At 46.0% G+C, this 22,436-nt stretch overlaps 1 protein-coding gene across 1 annotated transcript in view; it reads left to right on the top strand.

Moving 5' to 3' along the window:
• LOC118777857 (fibrinogen C domain-containing protein 1-like) overlaps window positions 1–22,436 on the top strand; it is a 104,191-nt gene that overhangs the window by 45,613 nt on the left and 36,142 nt on the right. The window contains exons 3-5 of the mRNA XM_036529077.1: window positions 1,698–1,857; window positions 3,450–3,586; window positions 21,671–21,767. Coding sequence (XP_036384970.1) covers window positions 1,698–1,857; window positions 3,450–3,586; window positions 21,671–21,767 — 394 coding nt within the window. The remainder of the gene's footprint in view (window positions 1–1,697; window positions 1,858–3,449; window positions 3,587–21,670; window positions 21,768–22,436) is intronic.

Raw genomic sequence — 22,436 nt, 5'->3', positions numbered from 1 at the left:
TTCTGTCCCCTGTCCTTTTCCCGGCCTCTTAAAGTCGCTGGAACGAAGGTGTGAGGGTGACTCATTTTGTTGGCTGGGAGGTGAAGTTAATGCTTGCTGACTCTCCCTCCCACTCCTCAAGTACGGAGTCTTTTTGAAAGCAGCACCTGCTTCCTGTCAGCCGACCCCAAATGGGAGGGACGATGGCCTTGGAAAAAGACCCTGGTTCGATCAGGCGGCCGCTAAACTGTTAAAGCATTTCCTTCACGGGACAAAGGTGTCAGCTAAATTGGAAAGTCTTGTATCCCAGTGCTTTTAGGATCTTGCACCGACCGCTGCAGTGAATCTGTTGACATTCTCGCAAAAGGCAGAAGTAAAAGATTTGATCCCACAGTGTGGTTGGAAGAAAAAGAAAAAAAAGGACAATGAATTACGATATAAATTGCATCAAGCAAATCAACGCAAAATTGATGCGTTGGGTTTTGAATAATGTTCGCGAAATGCATTGATAATAATCAAAAGTCTGTGCAGCGTTCCTCTTCGGAGAGCTCTACTCGATACATTCATCAATCTTTTGCTCCGGGGCGAATATTTGCCATACTTAAAACAGTAAGCCATAGCCCAGCTGTGAGGGCTCCATTCTTGCTCTGGAAGAGAGATCATTTGTTATGTGTGCAGCATAAGGGAATAGCTTGTGAATATCTCTTTGATTAACGAGTGCACCGGTGTGCAGTTATGGATGAAACAAAAGCTTTTCGAAGAAGACGGTAGTGGAGGTGTGGGGGTGAGCGGGAACGTTGTGTCCCTCCGCCGATCACGCAGTGAAATTCCACTTATGGGTGCGCATGCATGCACACAATTGCGTGCACGTCTGCCGCGGTTCACACCAAAAAGTGGGTCAGCTCTCCCATTTATCAGGAGAAACACTGCTGCTTTGTAATCTAATTACTCCAGTGCTGTGCCGGCGAGGTCAGAGAGGACACCAGATTGGCCTCGGGGCCCTTGCAGGAGTTGCCTAATGTGTTTACTTCACTCATTGTGGTACAGGGGGAGAGAGGAGATGAAAGAGGAGAACAAGCCGGTTTGAATTCCCTGCCAGTGGGTCTTATTGAAGGTGAAGAAGGGGTACAGCAGCCAGGCTGCGGGATTTCCTGTGTCAGTTCAAACCAAAGCCACTCGGCTGTTTTTTTTTCTCACATACTTTACACTGAGCCTTAAAAGAAAACATGTTGATCTGCTTTTCAGAAAATAAAACAAAACATACACATATTGGATATTGATTCAATGTTTGTTGATTTGTGGATTGTTCACAGTTTACCACATTGCTCCCAAGTGACTTTCAGTGACATTAGCACTGCATCGTGCCATTAATCAGAGAGGTGACTGAGCATGGGTAAGGAGGTAATTTAACCCATTGACTGTTGGGATTGGTGAAAATCAAAGAAGGAGAACTCATTAAGGAAGCATTATACCGTGCTGTTGGTATTTTGCAGGTGGACACAGCACACAGTTGCTGAAGACTATGGTAGTCAGTCATTAATGCCATTTCTCTGTCAATTAAGTGACTTAATCAATGTCCAGAACCCCACCTGATTTTAAAACCCACAAGACCCTGGTCTGCAGGGATGGGTTCACACTGGTGCCACTCTTTAAAGTGTTAAAAGGTTATTGAAGATTGAAAATGAGCATCTGAAACATGCTTGTGTTTGCCTGTGCAGCTGCTGTCAGAGAGCCAGATCAACATGGTGAAGGTGGTGAATTCGGTGAGCGACGCCCTCAACTCAATGCAGAAAGAGTCAGGCGGCGTCAAGACCCGGCTGAAGGCGGACCTCCAGAGGGCCCCCGTCCGTGGGGCACGGCTCAAAGGCTGCGCCAACGGTGAGGACATTAACCGGGGCATGCATGTACAACCTCCCTGAATTCAGCACTGGGTACATGGGCAGACGCTCCCTCAATGCAGCACTGGGGACACAGACACAATCTCCCTCAATGCAGCACTTTCCATGTCAACATTTTACAACAATTTGTTTTATATGAAACTCGAACACCCATCCACTAAACGGAAAGAACCAAAAGCAACAGATGCATGCCTGTGACTATCAGCTGTTCACCACTATTGCTTTTTGTTGCTTCCTGCTTTGTGTTTTTTTTTTTTTTTCAGATTGGATATAATTTTTTCTACAGCTTCATTGCTCTGGGGTAAAGCGAAATAGCTCAAGGGTAACATTCTTCTGTGTGGATTTCTACTGCTTGTCCTGGCCCATTACACACACTACAGTTGTAGAGGTTTGCACAATAGCTAGGCTATGAGAAAAAAATGCATGTACACTACCTTGCGCACCCACACCCAAATCCACATCCTCAGTCCTCCTCAGCTCTCCTCTGAAACCATAGTATGAGTTCATTTACATGCGGTTTTACTCCCCTCTCCCTGGCATATTGAAAATGCCAGCTGAGCACTCCGTGTCATCGTGGAAGGGCTGGATATCTCCCGTGCGCAAAGCCGCTGGAGTCAGACCTCGTGTTGGCAGACTATGTCTAAACTTAATTGGCTCAGAGGTGAGAATCTGCCACCACTCCCTGCAAATACACCCGGGGTAAACTCTGCGAAAATCCTTTCGCAATTTTGCACGTCAACGTCCAGCTGTCAGGCCCGACACCGATAGGCAATGACGCGTTCTCAGGCGTTGACGCAGAAAGTAAGTGCCTGTGCCTCTAACTGCTCACTCCTCCATCACATGTTTATTTAAGAAATAATGAAGCTGTGAACATTGTGATCCTGCCTGCAGGATAGAAAGGCATGGTCAGAGGTGTTGTCTTAGTCTTGGACAGTCTAGCTGCCTGTTCTAAGCGCCAGAGGGGGAGACGCGTATGTTGTAACGGGCTGTCCCAGACAAAGACCCACCGAAGAAAAAGAGGATTCGAGAATAAGAGCCCAATGGTGGACACACTGCTCCTAAGCATCCGTAACATGTAAATTTATACACCTGCCATGTCAGAGGACATCCCTGTTTTGAATTCCTGATCTCGATCCTCTGCAGGTAGGCATGAATAATCCATTAGGCTGATCCGCTTGAGGCATTCCCTCATTTGAATTCCCCCGCCCCAGTCTCTGAACACCACATCCGCACAACTCCCCCTTCTCATTCCCTCTGGGTCCCACCCCACACCCCCACCCCCACCCCCCACTTCCCCTCGGGATGTAGTTAGCGCCGCGCTGTGCTCACTGTGGCTTTCAGAAGTAAGGGGGGGTTGGATATTTGGATACAGACAGGAGGGTGACAGGTACAATAGGAATCGGGAGGGGGGGCTGACAGAGAGAGGGGAAACGGTGACAGGGCGCAGCAGGTCATGGTGACATCACACTGCGGCCTTTAATTACCGTGGTATGCTATTTTCCATAAGCTGCATGGAAGGAAACGTCACTGGCAGTTGGGCGTTAATCGCTGGTTTGGCCATCTCCCTTCCAGGTTCCAGACCCCGGGACTGCAGTGACATCTACGCCAGCGGACAGAGAGAGGACGGCATCTACTCCATCTTCCCCACACACTATCCGGCTGGCTTCCAGGTCTTCTGTGACATGACCACGGATGGGGGCGGCTGGACAGTGAGTGTCACTGACCACTGAGGCACACACCACAATCACACACACACACGCACACACACCCACACACAGACTTGCACACACACGCACACACATGCACACAAATGCACACACGCACACACACACAGACTCACACAGACATGCAGGCCCCAAGGCACACACAGGCACACTATTTTGCACACAGACATGGGTATGTGCGGTGTATCACGTGGGTTAGAATGGAAGTAATCACCCACAGAGCTGACTCAATGATGGAGCACTTTAGGGTAAACATGCATTTTATTATGTAACCCATCTTTCTGCGCTGTGACTAAATATCAGATCACACTGTATTATGTATGCCGAACCAGGGTATAATAGGACTTTAATGTATCATGCACTGTCTCGGAGTGTATGTTAATGGATGTGAACATCATTAAATGAGTGAGCTAGAAATGTGCAGTACCCAGCACACAGGCACACATGTAGACACGCACATGTACACACGCACACATGCACACCCCCGCTGCTCTAACGGAGTACACAGCTGCAACATGAGAACACCCCAGGATGGTGAAGACTGGAGGGATGGGGTCTGACGCACCACAGTCTTCGTGTTTTCATCATCAGTTTCCTAAACATGAACATGTCTTGGCGAGGGAGCGCATTTCACAGAGGCGTCTGCTCACTCCTCAAAAACAGAAGGGCCATAATGGCGTTCCCTTCCTGTGCTCTTGTCGCCTTGGCGATCGGAATCAGCCCGTCGGCTCGCGCAGCCCCGCTTGAAATCGTATCTGAAACGTTCCCTTGGTGGTCTCGTTTTTCACTGGTTATCACTAAAGCACTGCAGCCGCAGCCAAATTCACAATATTCTCCCGGTTTCATACCCCAGGAACCTCTGCTCACAGCAATTTCAATAGCATTCAGCCACTGCTTTCTTTAATCTGTTTATGTTAAAGCCGTAAAGAGACACTGTCAGAACTGTCCTCTGCCTGTTGAAAATTCAGTCAGGATCTCAGAGCATACTACATCTTAAATAAACAGGCAATGGATTAGCAATGTGTTTTGACTGCCCACTACTGGGCAGCCATCTTGATGTCAATCAATCCAGCAGACGTCAGAAAACAAATGCAGTTTAATGCAGTTGATCATACTTGGGCAGAAATGACTGCATTCATGTGATATTTTCATCGCTGCACACATCACATCACATGCACGAATACTGAGAATTTCATAATCCTTTATTTCATGTTCAAAATTCATAGCATATATATAGAAGTTTTGGCTCATGAATAAATACAGTATAACTAAGCAACACAGTAGACTGGCATATAGAAGTCAAAAATTGTAAATCACATATCCAGTTGTTCAAACTGTCATATGGTGAACCAATATGCCATCTAGTTTTATTACCTGTTATTATATAATTACATAACTGTCCTCCATCAAAAGCCTTTCTCAGAAGGCTGTGGGGGGTATTCAGTTAAAGCTAAAGCTTCAGTTAAAGGTAAAGCTTTACCATCAAGTTACATTGGTGATACAAAATTATAACCCTTTCAAATGCTCACTCTTTTAATGAGCTTTTTTTGATATGGATTTTTTAAAATATTTGTTTATAATTCAGAATGGAAAATGTACAGACCTGGTCAGGTTCTTATAAAATCCAGATGGATATTTGGAGGATGATTTCTGAATTTCTATAAAAATATGACTATATGATTATATTGTCCACATTGGACGTTGAAACATGGTAACACTTTGATTTTGAGGAATTTTGAGTGATACAGCAGCGATTGTATTAAAGTAAATCTGTCCCTTAGTTAGAGATTCTTCCCCCCCTCTTTCTTCTCCTCTTGGTCCCAAAGGGAAATGTTCAGTATGCTGTTAGCACCCACAGTAAGGAGCGCTGATCTATAAAACATGACACCTCCACTTGCAGTATCGCAGTTCGGAGGAAAAAAGACCTCATTATGTTCATTACACAGTTTTTATTTCCTTACATAAGATGAGAAACAAAGGAACAGTTTACGTGAGTAATTTCAGGCAGTCTACTGCAGTTCAGACTTGGCCAAAACAAATTGGTACTGGCCCTGTTCAGCTTCTGAGCATCTTGATATTTCACTGAGGATTTTTGTTAGACATTTGTAAATATCAACTGCCAACATGACCTCATTTCAGCTTTACCTCAAGCTGAAGATGAACACTGGCATGTAAATTTGTCCTCTGAGAGAAAGAGCTGTTGGTTTTCGGGTGTGCCCTTTGTTCGAAAGTTAGCTGATAACCTGTTAGCCCTCTTGGTCTCAGTTCTTGTGGGCCTCTTTGTCTTGTGGCTGAAGACTGGAGTAAGAGATTGAATACCCTGTTCAACGAAGTGGGCAGTGGTGTTTTATATTCTTTCTCAAAGGGAATTGTCAGACAGCGCTGTGTCTCCAAGCGGCCTTGCAAAACTTTTTCAGTTCTCAAGTGAAATGCCCCTGCAGGTTGTATTGGTGTTCAGGTACATGGGCAGGGGAAGTGAGGAGAAGACTAATGGCAACTGTCCATAGGCTTAATTAAGGATAAAATATCGGTGGGGCTAATGAGGTCTAAAAGCCAATATCCAGTTTAATTCAAATCCAAAATTAAAATTAGTAACAAGTTTTGCCAATGTCGGGGTGTTCGCAGTGCGAGGGCCAGCAGCCATGGGCAGGATGGAACAGGAGTGAGCGGCCGGAGCAGGAGAGCATCAGGCTACACTGTGAAAGCTGTCTTATCCGAATCGCCTCAATAATCCCATGGGGGGTTTAACAGGAAGGCCGCTGAAACACTGAAATGCATAGATGGCTGCTCTCAACCAGATCTGAATGACAGATTTCCTTTATCTGCGTCCGTCTGGTGATAGCATATGATTCAAAAAGAGACATATTGCACCCCCTGATTACAGCCAAAGCTGCTTTTCCCCCGGATGAGAGACATTGCTTTGTGGGTTGTTAATAGAGTGAAGTCTCCCTCCACCCCTCCCTTCTCCTTTTCGATTCGCCAAGCGCATTCCAACAGCAGGAGTCTCGAGAGACATGAAAGTAGAGCTGTTATGGGGAACTAATAATTTTGGGGACTTTATACATCATCTCTTGCCTCCAGCGGTTCTCTGTTGAAAACGCGGGCTCGGCGGCTTTCGGAACTGGTGGCGCTGTGGGGCTACAGAGCCTGCCGTTCCTTCCATTTCTCTGTGTCTGTCTCTCATTCACACTCACACTCACACACCGCCACAGACACACACACACTCTCTCTCTCTCTGTCTTTCTCTCTCCCTCTTTATCTTTCTCTCAAGTACACACACAATCACTCAGACACACTCACACCCACATGCATGCACATTCTCTCTTCCTCTCTGTCACTCACTCACACACACACACACACACACACACACAAGCATAGTCTTGCTCTTATACACACACACACACAGTCAGACACTGCTAGGGAGATGGGCAGAGCAATGATTAGCATGATAATCATAGCGTCGGGGGGGATATGTCCCCCAACACCGCATGCGGGTCTGGGAGGGGGGATGGGGGGGGGGGAGGGGTTGTGGGCTCAGGAGCTGTGTGAGTCTGATGCAGGCCACAGCAGGGAGGAGCAGACGGCACTCCCCAGGTCATCAGACGCGCAAACATCTGCATGACATCAGGGGGAGCCGCATGCCGGCGACCGGCGTGACGTCCCTGCCAGGACTGCACCTCCGCTGGGTCCGACCCGGGAAAATGTCACACTCAGCCAAAGGGCCATTTATCCTGAGAGCCTGAGCTGTCTGCAGCGCTACACAGCGAGCACAGTGTCAGCTCGAGAGGGGACACATCGGCCCAAACCCGGCAGTGGCCGCCACTGTCCGTCACTATAGACCGGCCTGCTTGGCCGTCTTGGCATCGTGTTGGAGGCACTGGCTTTACAACCAGGGTGTTTTGAGTTCAAATCATTGCAGGGCTGCACTTGTGTTCTTGGTTTGATTTTGCTGCAGGAAAAGAAGCAGCTGCATAAGTGGATTACAAAGTGTGAACAATATTAGCCCTTCTGACTAAAGGCATCTGCTTGGCAAATGTGCACAGTTTAAATAATGTGCAATTAGATGTGTCAGTCGGGTAAGCTCTGCCAGAAGCAGCACACCCTGCAAGGCATGGCACCATGTCCACTCTGTCAGCTCCTCCCAAGCGCTCTGCACTACATCCATTTGCATTGGATTCATCCTAAGAGTTCATTTCCACTGAATTGTTTTTAATTCATCTGGAAGTCAAGGGCCATCATTCCTCTCAGGTATAAAATTGTCACTGGGCAGGAGCAGAGTTGATTCACTGGGCATCCCACAGGAGCAGAGTTGATTTCCCACGACTGGCGGTTGACATCATCAGTCACATGGTACCCAATGCAGTCAGACGCAGCTCTTGAGCAACTTTTGAGTAGGCGCGGTTCTGTTGCACTCTCCAAACTGGGTCTCCCAAATGCTGTGGTTTTACAGATGCAATTGCATGAATGACACAGTCCCTCAAATGTAGAGAGGAGAGAGGGGAAGAGACAGAACAAAGCAGGCTCCGTAAGGTGCAGTCTGAATAAGCAGTGAGCCATATGCTGTTATTTTCATTCCGAGATGTTCAGCCCATTGAGTAGAATTTTGCAAATGTTTGGAGGGGAGAAGCTCTAAGTTAATAGGATGGAACAGGTGACACTTCATTCACCTCTCAGAAGTATCACTGCCAACATCTGCTCTGCCGGGTCCATACTAATGACAAGCTGGTCCTGGTGAAGAGAGCTCCATCTGACATTAGAGGGAGGTGGGTGCACGCTCACAAAATCCTTTGCAGTCCAGGATGTTTTCATGCCTCAGAAAAAATGAGAATATCAACTGAATAGTCAGATCTGGAAAGACTTAGCAGCTTTCACCAAGGGCAATACAGAGACACCTGAGTGCACAGGGGCACAAGCAAAGTGGAGGAATGGCTAAGTATAAGGGTCACGTTCAGGGAAATTCAACCTATAGTGCTGGTAAGAAATAAGTGGCATAAATAAATTGACCATTGATTTGTCCAACTTCATTTAGCCATTGCACACTGAACTTTTATCAGTTTGTAAGAATTCAACACCAACATCCAAGTTCGAGTTAAGTCCAACTTCCTCTGTAAAAAATTTTGTCTGGAATGATCAATAGTGTTGATGTTGGTAATATTGCTCCCTTTTCACATAATGTACCATCAAGGTGAAATATGGTGTCGGCTCCAGCGCCTTTTGAATTTACTCACTGACATGGATCAGGACAGAAATCAAGCCATAGCTCCCTGAGTCCATTTCCCCCAGGACAAACGAGGGAGAGAAATGTGCTTTATTCATTGAATTGCAGAACTGCATGCTACATTCTGCAAAGACCTGCACCGCATGGCAAATGTATATAACAGCAAGCCTCCATTCTGAATTTTCCAAATAATTTCTCCAAATCAGCAGGATCAATGCCAGCCAACATGAAAGCAGAGCGAGGTAATTTAACGTTCGGTGAGAATCCCCTCCCTCGGGAATTAACATATTTTCTTGATATCAGCGGGAGGGCCGTAGGGTCATCCCGTGTGAAATCAGATCAACCTGGCCGCGGTGTGCTCAGATTTACTTGAAAGTTGGTGCATTTGGAGATCAAAAGAAACAAAGTCCTTACATGAAGGCCGGGTACAGAGGGGAAAAAAGAATCATTAGTGAGTTCAATTAATCGCATCTCAGAAATGATTTAACTCAAACGTCGATGTGAAATTTGGCCTCAGCGGCTACCTTCTAGTCAGGAAACTCTGAATGGGTTGACCAGAAGCTGAGTTTGTGTCATACGGCACTGTGCAACCTAGTGAGGATAACGTTTCACTCCAGAAACCTTCCTTTTCTCTAACGGTGACACTCTTATTTTTTTTTAACTGTCGACAGTTGTCTGAAGGGAACATGACAAGGGAGTAGAATATTTTAGTAGATGGGGCATTGCTGAAAAGTCTCATTTGACGCTTGCTTCTTCATTTCAGCTTGTTTCAGCTGCTGCTGATGCGCGGCTCTCTCTGCGCGATCAGATTTCCAAGTAATTGCTGTATTTTTCTGCACTCATAACTCCGCACATGGAGGAAAAAGCAGACTCTTTCTGATGGCAGATCCTAAAAAGATAGTGACAGATAAAAGCCACATTAATGCTGGAGGGGGGGAAGGCCTTGTCACATGGCCCTCTCTCTCTGTTCCCACTACCGTTTGAATTTTACATGACCACTAAAGGTCCAGGTCTCCACAGTTTCCCCTCACCACTCTATTTATATTCTGGCGGGTGATGTTTCTCTCTGCTTAAGATTGTTTAAAATGACTGACCCCAGCACAGTAAGAGAAGTGGGCTGGACAATTGATCCCCCAGCAAGTAATGATTTTCCGTGATTACAGACAGGCTTGAATTTCAGCGCTCGTCCCAGCAGAGAAGATAAAATGCGCTAATCTTCAGATGTGGCAGAACCTCTACCTTTGGAAAAATTTCTGTTCCATTAGAACCTGCGGCCCAGGCATAGGGTAATGTATTCTATTATTATTATTTTATTTGCTAAAAGGAAAAGACTAAAAATGAATAGTTTATTAATAAGTAATGGAAGCAGATATATCCTACTGCTGCAGTACGTGGGACTGCATTATCAAATGGAGCTTTTATCAAAAGTACTACTATTGCTCTAAAATATTAACTCCTGGAATAAAGTGAAATGTAAAAGTTTTGAGTCAAATGTGTGATTGTGTACATTTTGTGTAGCTTTGATGCTGAGTGCATTTAGGATGTGCAGAATGTTTTTAATGCCCTGGAAATCTACGTTCTCTTTTTTTCCTTCTTCAGTGTTTCATCCCAAAGTGGGTTGAACTTGTAAAAACACTTTTTCAGCAGATTCAGTTCTGAAGGTAGCCAAGGGTTTGATCATTCACAAGCTTCTATCCTGTCATATGTAGAAAAGAAGGAAAAAAGTCTTTCACATCATTTTATGTTGTGTCTGCAATACACAATACCAGCTTTTGATATGCATTATAGACTGTCCGAAGCTGAAATTTCATGTACAGTATGTATATTAGAAAGTTTGTAAATATCAATGTGGGTACTCACAGACGGAGTCAATTTTTATTTTGACAAAGTAGATGAGTAGAGTTGTTATACATGTGAAATCAGTGCTGGGGCACTGATTGTGATAGTGTGACATTTTTATGGAACTGTTGACAGGACAGGACCACACAGCCTTCTGTAGGCTGATATCTCTCTGAATAATATTGCAGCACATGTAGTTGCTAGGAACTGCTCTCATCCAGGAGTTGTGTTTGCTATACAGAGTACAGAGTTTGTGTTTGCTATATCACCCACTTATACAGCCAAAAGTTTACTGTAGTAATTAGAATTAAGTATTTTGCTTAAGGGAACAGCTCCAGGATTCAAACCTGAAAGGAGCTGTGTCTAGTTTCCTTAGGAGTACTCTACCCTTCACTCTCTGTTATGTCAGTTTTGCCAAAGGGCTCTCATTACCCTTTAATAAGCACTAAAGCATTTTTATTGAGTGTTGATTCCCTTCTTGTAGTGCTGAAACATCTCTAGATTCTCCAAAGACACTGCTGCTCAGCAGGGGACTTCATACAGGGCACTCCTGCAAACCCAGCTGTGTATATATAGTATATATAGAGTAATATGTTAACTGTAAGTGCTGAAGTCACAGGGGGATGTCAGCTCATTGCACCCATAAAGTAATGTAGGTTAACAGTAAAAAGCAGGACTGCCTTCAAATTCTGTATACATGCGCACTACATGTATCAGAACATTTATCGATAACCGCCACTGCCACTGTGCAAATTTACATGCGTATAGTAGAATATATTACAGATTTATAATTGAAAAATGTATTGGTGAAGTGAATAATGTAAGGATATAAGTGAACGATGTTGATGGGTTGGGAATCAGGAGGTAAGGAGTTAAATTTGAGAGCGCATTTGAGGAGAACAGCCTGGCCTGTGGAGGACGTTTCTCTTCCATTGCCTTCACAACTACAATCAGTGCCTCTAATGGCAGATCGTGGGCAGGGGTAAGCTTGGGGTGGGGGGGGGGGGCATAGAACGCGAGAAAGAAAAATCCCTGCATGCTTTGCTCTGTGGCGTCTTTGAGCTCGCGAGCAAGGACGCGGCTCCTTCGGTTCTTGTTCTCGTTTCTTCTCTCCGAGAGCCCGTTAGCCAGGGAATAGGACGAGAGAGAGAGGGGGAAGAAATGGCCATGTTTCAGGGCCTCCTGTAGGGGCGGGTGTGTGAGGATGGAGGAGATTTGTCCTACTGTGCTTAATTAAGGCTCTAAAGCTGTCTACATATCTACAGGAGGTTTAAGAGAGGACTGGAGCATCTGGCAAAGGAGGATTCAGATCTCTAAGGCTTCAGACTAGAGTGGGATTTAGTGCTGCTGGACGCCGCAAATCCGGCTTCTGCATTCAAGAAGTGGGTGGGGGGTATGTGGTAAATGAATGCATTGACAGCAGAGAGATGCGCGCGTGAGGAGACGGCCCAGCTGTGGCGAAATGCGACAGAGACCATTTGCCTACAGTCAATCAGACGGTCTGAAAACCCATGGTCGGAGCTTCGCCTGCGATTGGAGGGAGTGACGCAGTGAGCCCAAATCAGAGGGGGCTGGGGCTGGACTGGGTTTGGAAACAGCTGACCAAAACAACACAGGAGCCAAAGCCAGGACTGGAAGTGCGGCTGCCAGTGCACTCTTACTCCACAGTGGAGGCAATGGAGGTAATGGCTTGGTGGAAATTAAGGGAGACGTTCGATGAGGTCTGGAATGGCTCTGTGGCAAGGGAGCCGCGTCGTGTGGTGGTAGTGAAAATACGTCATTTGCTGTGTCATATGCCACACACGCCAGCACGGCAGAACGCTGGTTAACCAAAAGGTCACGGCGCAGAGCGAGGGGTCTCTAAGTACAGGGAGATTACACCAATGACCAAGGCGGGGACATATCCATGCTTTACAGCACAATCATCCAGGTAGCGCCAAGATGTAGCTTTTCAGAAATAAGCCTCCATTAGCGCCAGCCAAGGGCTAAGGGCAGGCACAGCTTTTTACACATACTCGGCTATTCGCCACGCCAGTGAGTGCATTAACGCAAGAGGGGCAGAGTGTGCTCTCCCCAGCGTGCTGAGTCTTTCCAGTAATGATACAACGTGGTAATTCCTTAATCTGGAGATTAAACATCAAACATGTGACTGTCTCCCTATTGATCAGTTTGGGGCTGATCCAGTAATGCTAGGTCCTGAGAGTGCCAGAACCAGGGGGGTTTGAAATCCTTCAGTGGTTCAAAATGAAATTGTGCTTGAATGTCAAATTTTCCATGATGTTTTTTATATTATTTCTTTTTTATGTTGTTGCTGTGGTGGGAGCTTGCATGCAACACACAGTCTGTGCTTGGTTAAAATGCTGTACTTAATGTCATTAAAGTATACATGCATCTGTATATGTAACGCTTTTGCAGTCATAAGCTGGGCGTTAGTGTCCATTGTGAGTCCAGTAACCTTAGATGAGGTTTTCAGAAGACTTGCAGTAAAATGAATTTCAAACCCTATTGAGTGCTATTCATCGGCTGCAGTGGTGAAAGGCATTGAGTGATGTGGCTTTATTCAGATCAGCCAAGCGTACCATTACAAGGTCACACCTGTCAAAGGGGGCATTATTTGGTGGCCACCCTGCCGTCCAATTGCGGCTGAGGATCTAAATCTGCTCCAATCGGCTTGCAAAAGCCTCTTCAGTGCCACGCCGGTGCTGCGTCCAACAGTGGTGGGAAAGCCTTTGACCGGCTTATGGCAGCTTGTTAAGTAGTTCTTTAGTTAATACAAGGATTACAGGGGCTTAATTTGCAGAGGTAAGAGGAAAAAAAAAAAATAGGCCTTTGCAGGTGGCATGAAGGTGTTTGCTACTGAGGCAGACGTGACAACACAGTGAGCCGTGAATCGTGTCACAAGACACTGTGTCTGTGTGTATTTTGTATTTTTTCCGCAAATGAAGCTTACTAGCAGAGCAGCCTTGCCATGGGGCTGCTCAGGAAGGAGAGATGAAAGCAGGTCCAAAGCCAGGAAAAAGCACAGGGAGCAGGGAATACCTACCGGAGGCATGTCACAGTCCCTCTCCAGCATTTCTGCTCTTTGACATTTGTAAGCCCTGGTGTAGGCCGCTTTGCGTGTAACACACTTTCTGTGGTACCGCTGTCAGTTCAGCAGAGCGGCGCAGCAAGAGGAAGGTGCTCAAGGTATTCAAAGGTCTTGGGACTCGAACCCAAGGCCGGGAATCCAGCTCTGTGCCAATTATGGCAAGAACCTGCCAACTTCACTGTGCTGCACAAGGTTAACATTCAGTACTAGGCAAAGGGAACTGCAGAAAACCTTTTTTACAGGCACCTTTTGAGCTGTGCGTCCCTTTTGCGCTGTGCGTCTTATTCACTGTCACTGGGAGCTGAGGAGGCTGTAAGTGAGTCAGGCAGGAGGGTGGCTCCAGCCCAGAGGGAAACTGAAAGCGCAGTGCCTGCTTTCACTCCACATTCTGCTGTTATCATTCTTTGTCCTTTTTTGGAGCGAAATTCATGTGTCACAGATATCAGTGAGGGTCGCAAGGGCAAAATTTTGGCCAGTCATCAACCTGAATGGTAGGAGGTCAAGACCTCAGCCAAAACTATTTGTCAGCATATTTCTTGTTATATAAAGGAAAAACAAAGGGTTTCTGTTGTTGTGAAGGCCTAGATTTTCTCTCCTGTGATTTTGAGGGCACGGAGCCACTGTCTTGAGGGGATCCTTCAAAAGGAGAATGGAGTTGTGCTACTGGAAACAGATTTATGAAGGACAGAAGGATTTTGTGTTGTAGACAGATTTCCGAGGGACAGCAAGATTATTCTGTTGGAGACATTGTAGAAAGAGAGCAGAATTGTTATGCTGGATTTTAGAAAGAGAGCAGGTCAGGACTTGGAAACTGATTTCAGGTGGACACCAGGATACAAGAAGCACAAGTTTGTGATCTCAGAGGACCGATTTCAGAGGGAGAGCATCATGATTGTATTAGGGACATATTCCCGGAAGAAACTAGCATGGTTCTTTTTGAGACGGATGTCAGAAACAGATAATCTTCATTCAGCTGTGGGCTTATTTCAGGAGGAAATTGCAATGGTTATGCTGGAGACAGATTTCAAGAAACACTCAAGCTCCCACCAGACATTCATAGAGTTTTATATTCATAGCCCTCCATGTTAGAGGCTACAGATGACCATTTCACAGACAGTCACTGACAGTGGGAAAAGGTTACAATACTGCTGATATCTGCACACCCCATAATTATCTACTTTCGCAATATATGCAATTCTTTATTATCACAGCAGAGTAAAAATACATTTGAAAATGTTTCACCTTTCAAAATCCTGGCTGCTACAGCTTTTATGAGAGTGTTGTATGTATATTTCTTTCTTTATTTCTTTCTCTCTTTCCTTCTTGCTTTGTGCTTCTGCCTGTTTTTCTCTTAAAAGAAAACATATGGCATTGGTTGGTTATAGAGTCTGTGCTGTCTATAGAAGTTCAGTATGTTCTTTGTTCATTGACCAAATGTACTTAAAATACAGGCAAAATGTAGAGGAGCGGACCAATGATTTGCAGATCCATGAACCAGCCTCCAGTTCCAGGGTCCATTAATCCACTTTACTGTTAACAAATGTACTTGACGCCATAGACTTCGCTGCAGATAGCTTCTCTCTCACCGTTTTTACCCACAGTTTTCTCACTCCATGGTGTAGTGTCTCTGACAATGCAGAGAGGGAAATGAGTTTGGGGAGATGTCGACAGAGAAAATCCTCATGCCATCCATGGAAGTACCGCGGGTTTACTTTGTCTTGTTTGTTTATGTGTGTCGTGTAATTAGAGGCTTATAAGTTAAATCATCCTGGTGGGTTTTCATTGACATTTCCAACACGTGTGGCAGCGCTGCGTGGAAATGTCAGGCCAACCTCGTCGTACGCCAGGGTGCGAGGAACCGGACCAAAACCATCCTGATTGTTTTCTGATTGGCGTAATTCACAGCAGATTAGCGAATAATGTTCTGGCACAGATGGGGACCATCTCCTTTGACCTGACCTACATGGCCAGAGTCATTTAAAGTCTGCTTGATGTTGTCGCTTATGTCATGATATTGTGTCCACATAATGTGTTATCATGATATATGCACAGCTGTTGTGCTAGACTCCATGGTATTCTTTATTATTAATTTGTTTTATGTTTTTGCAGGGGGGGTAGCAAGACTAGTCAGATAATGTCACAAAGCACACATTGTCTAAGGCAAAAATCAGTTCCTAAGCAGTATCATCAACAAAAAGTAGAAATATGGATTAAAACTTGCAGCTGGAAATATAAGGTTTTATCTGTGTAAAATTCTGCTTGTGCGAGCTGAACTTGGGAGAGTTCCAGATTGTTCAAGCCTCATTCTGAAGCCATGAGAGCCATTTGGCCATGGATGTTACCCTGTCAGCTTGGGGTGACAGTCACACGTCCTAAGCTGTCAGACTGTGAGGTCGTCACTGATGTCTTTCTGGTCACAGATGGCTGACGAACCCCTCCCGCCCCCCACCCCCAGGAGTGTACTCCACCAGTAATTCAACACTTCCATCTCTGTGGGCGTGAGGGTGACCCTTGGGGGGCGGTGGTGGTGAGGCGGAGGTGGGGGGGGGGGGGGGCGTGCTCCTCGCTGCTGATAGACAGCTAGCAGGCTGTCTGCTGTCAGACGCTTCTCCCAGCCCTGCTGTGCGGTCGCCTCCCCAGCATTCTGCTCCCCGTCAGATTGACGGGGGGAGGAGAGGGCATCTTCCCTGGCACAGGGAGGCCTCACTCTCCCCAGCCAGCGGACCGCCTTCCTCCCCCTGCTTTTTATTTTTTTCGGCATTTCTTGGCCGCAGCATAAAGGAGTCTATCGCTATGTGTGAGGAAGAGCTCTGTCTGACTTTTTTCACTACATCACTCTGCACTTGTTTAAAACACCAACACCAAAACAGCTTTACCAACTCCCTGCCCTCAACCCTTCCAATACACACACACACAAACACACACACACACACACACACACACACACACTCACACAGAATGCAATTCCTCTACAGTAACAATCAAGTTTGAAAATGCCACAGTAAACAAACACTTCTGTGCCGTAGTAGAGAAGCACCAAATGGATCACGGACATTGGCCATGGGGGTCAATAGGCAATTAAAGTTAAGGAGCTTGATCAGTGTGGCTGGAAGAAGCAGGAGGGGATTCACGGTTCTCAGCCTCTGTGGCATAAAGTTGTGCCTCACCGATGCGGTGGCTTCCTTGGCTCCATGCTGTACAGAAATATGATGTCAGATTCATTAAAATTCATTATAAGCTTTTACAAGGGCTCTTGTGCAGAGGTTGTTTCAAGAGGAGACATCAAGGAGCCATTGACAAAAAAGAACCATATTTGACTGAAAATACCTAAAAATGTTTTTGTGCTGTGTGTGTGTGTGATAATTCAAAAAAGTCATAGTTAAAGGGCACATTGATTCATCTTCCATTTATCATTGAACACGTAGTTTTAATTGGAACAGAGTTATGTGACAGAGTAACGTGACAGGGTTGACTCTGCTGTGATTAATCTGTGCCCCGTCTGCAAACTGGCTACCATAAGGATGAGTACAGAATGGCAATTGAGCTGATATGTTTGGTAAAAATAATATATTTTTCCCATGCTTGCTGATTTTGTGCCCATGCATGACAGTAGGATCTTGTACACAAAGATTTTCCTTTGCGCGTCAAAAGAGGAATAGTGACAATTTGTAAAAGCAGCAGGAATTCAGCTGTTTAAACCCAGTTTCTTCAATGTAAAAGGGCTTTTTGTTAAAAAATAAATCAGGGGGGCTCCCTAGTGGCTCAGTCGGTAAACACACTTGTTTCGAGTGTAGACTGAACGCTACAGCCCGGGTTCGACCCCAACCGTGTCACTAGCCGGGGATAGGGGTGGGTACCTCGGCAGGGGCTTCGGTCCCATTAGCAACAGCGACCCCTGCAGGTCGATCAGGCGCCTGTGGTCCACGTGCCAAAGCTGCATATGAAATGTCTTCCTCCGACTCATCTCTGTGCTAGCTTAGCTTGTGGGCCGCAGTGCGAAAAGAAGCAGTGGCTGACATCACGTGTCTCAGAGGAGGGCACGTGCTTGTCCACGCTCTCCCGGACTGACAGTGGTGGTTGTGCAATGGGACCGAACATCAATGACAAATTGGGCATTCCAGAAATTCGGGGAATTGGCCATTCCAAATTGGGGAGAAAATGGAAAAATGAAAAAAAAATAAATAAATGAATAAATCAGGCAGTGGCGCCCCATTCAGGGAGTAAACACATTTGCACTGGAGCTCGGGGTCCTTTAGCACTGCAGGCAGGAGTATTACTGGGCAGTGCATGCTGTCAAAGGATATAAAGGTCATCACTTGTCTTTGAATTATATCTGCCATATCTGTTGGATATCTAAAAATCATAAAGTGAAATTGATTTAAATATTGAGTCGCTGGAGTACAGACAAACTGAATAAACAAAGAAAGCTGAGTTGTATCTCTGCTCCGCATTGGGTAAAAAAAGCAATGTACTTCAATATCATAAACAACATCATTTGCACCGCTTACCAAAATAAATTGCCTATAACCATCCTTTTACTTCGCTTGATTTATATCTATATATTTTGTATATGCATCAAATTTTAAATATCCTCCGGGCATTCCAGCTGGAACTAACATTATAATGGAATTCGGTATGAGGAGCAGAAATACTCTGTCATACTGATTTTTCTTCCATTTGAGCAAAACAGTATTATGACTGAAGGGATGCTGCCCCTGAGAACTTACTGAAACAGTTATTAATTTTCTGCCACCTCACAAAGTGGCAGGTCCTCAAATCCCCTCAGCCTCTGTCTATCTGTCGTCTATGGCGGCTCCACAAATCAAAAGGCAGTTAATGGAGGTAGAGCAGGAGACCTGTGAAGTTTACCAGGGAAAGGTCCACGTCTTCCAAAGCGCCTTCCAACTGATTGAGATGGAAGGGAGAGCAATTCACAGTCCAGGCACGTTCAGCAGCTCAACCTGGCAGCTATACCCATGCAGAAGTGATACATTTCACACACATTGTTAAAGACGTCCATAAATGTGAACTTTTTCTGAAATTCAAAATTGTCTCCGTTAACGGCTGGAGATTTTTTTTCCTTCACAGTTTGTGTACAATGGCACAATTGGCAATGAACACGGGGGAAACAGGCTGGAGTCATCTGTCGCCGGGAGTAAGAATAGGAATTCAGAAAGACACTCAGGTGCATGAGCAGGGGCTGGCGGTGATCCAGGAACACCAAACAGCACAGGACATGGCTGCCCTCTGAGGGTATATACACTATATGGACAAAAGTATTTGGCCACACCTGTTTTTCAGGGTTTGGGCTAGGTCCCTTATCTCCAGTGAAGGGAGTGAAGGGAGTAATGCTTCAGCATACCAAGACATTTTGGACCATGCTATGCTTCCAACTTTGTGGCAACAGTTTGGGGAAGGCCCTTTTCTATTCCAACATGACTGTGCCCCAGTGCACAAAGCAAGGACTATAAACACATGGTTTGATGAGCTCGGTGTGGAAGAACTTGACTGGCCCGCACAGAGCCCTGACCTCAACCCCATCGAGCACCTTTGGGATGAACTGGAACGGAGATTGCGAGCCAGGCCTTCTTGTCCAACATCAGTGCCTGACCTCATAAATGCTCTACAGAATGAATGGGCACAAATTCCCACAGAAACACTCCAAAATCTTGTGGAAAGCCTTCCAAGAAGAGTGGAAGCTGTTATAGCTGCAAAAGGGGGACCAACTCCATATTAAAGTATATGTATTTGAATACAATGTCATTACAATGTAATGGTCAGGCATCCGAATACTTTTGTCCGTATAGTGTATATTACAATGGATGGGCCATGCAGAGAAGGAACTGTGAGAGACTGCGGACACACACACACACACACACACACACACACACACACACACACACACACACACCCTCCTATCCCTGAGATACGCTGCTGATTTAGATTATGATGGTGATGATGTTGATGATGATGAAAATTATGAAAAGGAGGACAAAGAATATGGAAACTTTCATGGTTATAAAATGACAAGGAAATTGACAAAGCTACTGCTATTGATGAAAGCAGTGGCATTGAGTGATGCTGACGGCAACACAAGAGTACAATGACACAGAGAAGGTGGCCACTTCAGTGACATTATTGACACTAATGAGGTCAATAATGATGATGAAGATGCAGATTTGTATTTCAAACACTTGCTCTTTGTATACTTACGATTGACCTTCTCCGGAGGTCTAGCATGGAGAGCTGTTAAAAACTACAGTGATGATCAGTGTCTGCCATATTCATAGACTTCTTTTGCATAATGAGCACTGCGGCCAGCCCAGTCTCACTGCAAGGCTCAGTAATGTGGTTGGCCACCCCATTTTGGGGGTTAAGTAACAAATGCCTCTGCATGTTGAGTGCAGACAGAGAACTCTTGTTAGAGTGGAGAACACACTTGTCATGTTAATATAAGCATCAGCCCCCATGCACTTTCATTCCCTCCTTCCTTCAGCATTTCCCACAACACCACATTTCCACTTTTTGTTTACCCAGCATTTGACTCTCGCGAATCAGCAGTTCTGCAGTTATTACGCATCGCACACATTCCCACACACATCACTCTTCCCAAATTTCCAATTTCCCCCCGATGGTGTGGGGCCCCCCCGAGTGTGCCTACACATAATGTAAAACTGACTATCAGGTTGACTATCGGGGCGCTTTCACACCCTCCGCTGGTGCATCGCTCTCCCTCTGAATATTCACCGCCTACCCGGTGAAATATTCATAGAAACAATAGAATTTATCTGTATTTTTAATTACTTGCCTGATACTCCAGGCACAGTAGTGATCGGCCAGGGCTGCCATCTAAAGGGAACTCCGAGCTTTGACTTTGATAATGGTAAATAATTTAAAACTGTCTGGTTGCACTGTGGATTTGAGGGCAGGAGACACAGAGACGGAGGGAGGCAATTAACTTTGAATGATGCCCAGAGCTGCTTGGAGCGTTGGCGTGTTTTATGGGAAGAGTGATGGTTTTCAAAGATCATGTGCCAGAGGTCTGCCATTAAGGGTTCCAGGGCAAATGGCAAATATGTAGGCCCTCATGGAGGGAAAAGCAAAAGGAAAGATGCAGTCCACTCAGCACAGCTGAGCATGTTTTCGCATGCGCCCCCGGTCACGTCCATCTGGAAAGGTGAGCATCAGTGTGCACCGCCCCCCGGGGGGACACCAAAGCCCCTGGACTAGACCGTGGGGCGCTGGAGTAGGGCGAAGCCCAATGTGCACCTCTAATTTGCATTGGCAGCGGGTCCTGGTGGTATCCTCAGCCCTCATTGATCCTCTGCCTCCTGATTAATCTCCCATGATGGGATCGGGACTCAATTAGTGTCTGACTTTCTATTCCCACAATGCCCTACGTGGCTGGAACACTGAGAGAGACTCAGTGCTGGTGCTGCAGTGTACCCAGCCAGTCAGCCCCAAATCCCCAAACTTTGAATCTCTCTAGCTTTATTTGTAGTTGCATTATTACAGCCACAGTAACACCATCAATATACAATATTTATGTATAGGAGGCTGAGCAAGCTGTGCTCGGCACCTGAGGGGGAGAGTGTGCTTTATTTTACGTAGAGGAGAATGTTTTCTGTTAGTACAACATTTATGGGCAGCTAAAAAAGCCTGGTTGTTGGTGAAAAAGGTAACCCCTGGCCTCCGGGGCTGCTTCAGCGTGACAGCCCTGGCAACATGTCCGATTCGTTTAGTTAAGTAATACGTCCCCGTGATATCATACACTCAATGTCATTAGGAAGAAATGTTGCTGGTTGTGCCTCTTTAAATTGGCCTCTCTGAGGAGTTGAGTGTAAACCCTCTCTGGGACAGGAGCCTGGCCGTTGCAGGCCCAGCCGGTACTCCTCGTCCTCACGCTTTTGTTTTTTCCTTGCAGGTGATTCAGCGCAGAGAGGACGGCTCGGTCAACTTCTTCCGCGGCTGGGAGTCGTACCGTGAAGGCTTCGGGAAGATCACCGGGGAACACTGGCTGGGTAGGTCACGGATGCAGTGTTACCAGGGAGTCATTGGAACAAGCGATTTGAAAAACAACCCCATTCTGTCCTGCAAGATTTACAGTGTGACAGTACCCCGGATTTTCATCAGAACCTTGATGACCCATGGTTAGAACCCGGACCCAGGTACAGAGGAGATGTAGAAACGTGCATCTTGAGCGTGTGTGCCTCTGCTTAGAACAATGGAGTCAGTATGTATTGAATCACATACTGTGCTATTGATCCTCTTGGGTGGTCAGAGAGTACAGAAGGCCTACAGGACATATGACAATGGTATCAAATGGGTTGCATTGCAGTCACAGAGGCCCTGGGATTGTGAGGTAGTTGAATCAAACCAGTGAAGCTCAGCACATAATCATGCATTCAAATTGTGAATGGCAACTAGTGGAGTTAACAGGGGACAGGAAGTAGGAATTGAGGTAGCTCTCTAAAGAGGGGATGCAGGTGCACCCCCTGCTTAGCAGAGGGGAGCGGGGACAGAGACTTTGAAAAAGAAGGCCGTCAGATAAGAAGTGAAGAGGGCAGATCCCTTGAACCATGCCTGTTGTTTCAAAGCCGTTTCTTCTCTCTCCTCCGATGTAGGCAGGCAGGAAGCAGATCCTTAGCCTGTCCTCCCTGATGTCTGCTTTCCCCTCTCTCTGTATCAGA

The sequence above is a fragment of the Megalops cyprinoides genome, chromosome 5 (genome assembly GCF_013368585.1).
Source record: "Megalops cyprinoides isolate fMegCyp1 chromosome 5, fMegCyp1.pri, whole genome shotgun sequence".
NCBI lineage: Eukaryota > Metazoa > Chordata > Actinopteri > Elopiformes > Megalopidae > Megalops > Megalops cyprinoides.
This window is presented reverse-complemented; position numbering and strand designations above follow the sequence as displayed.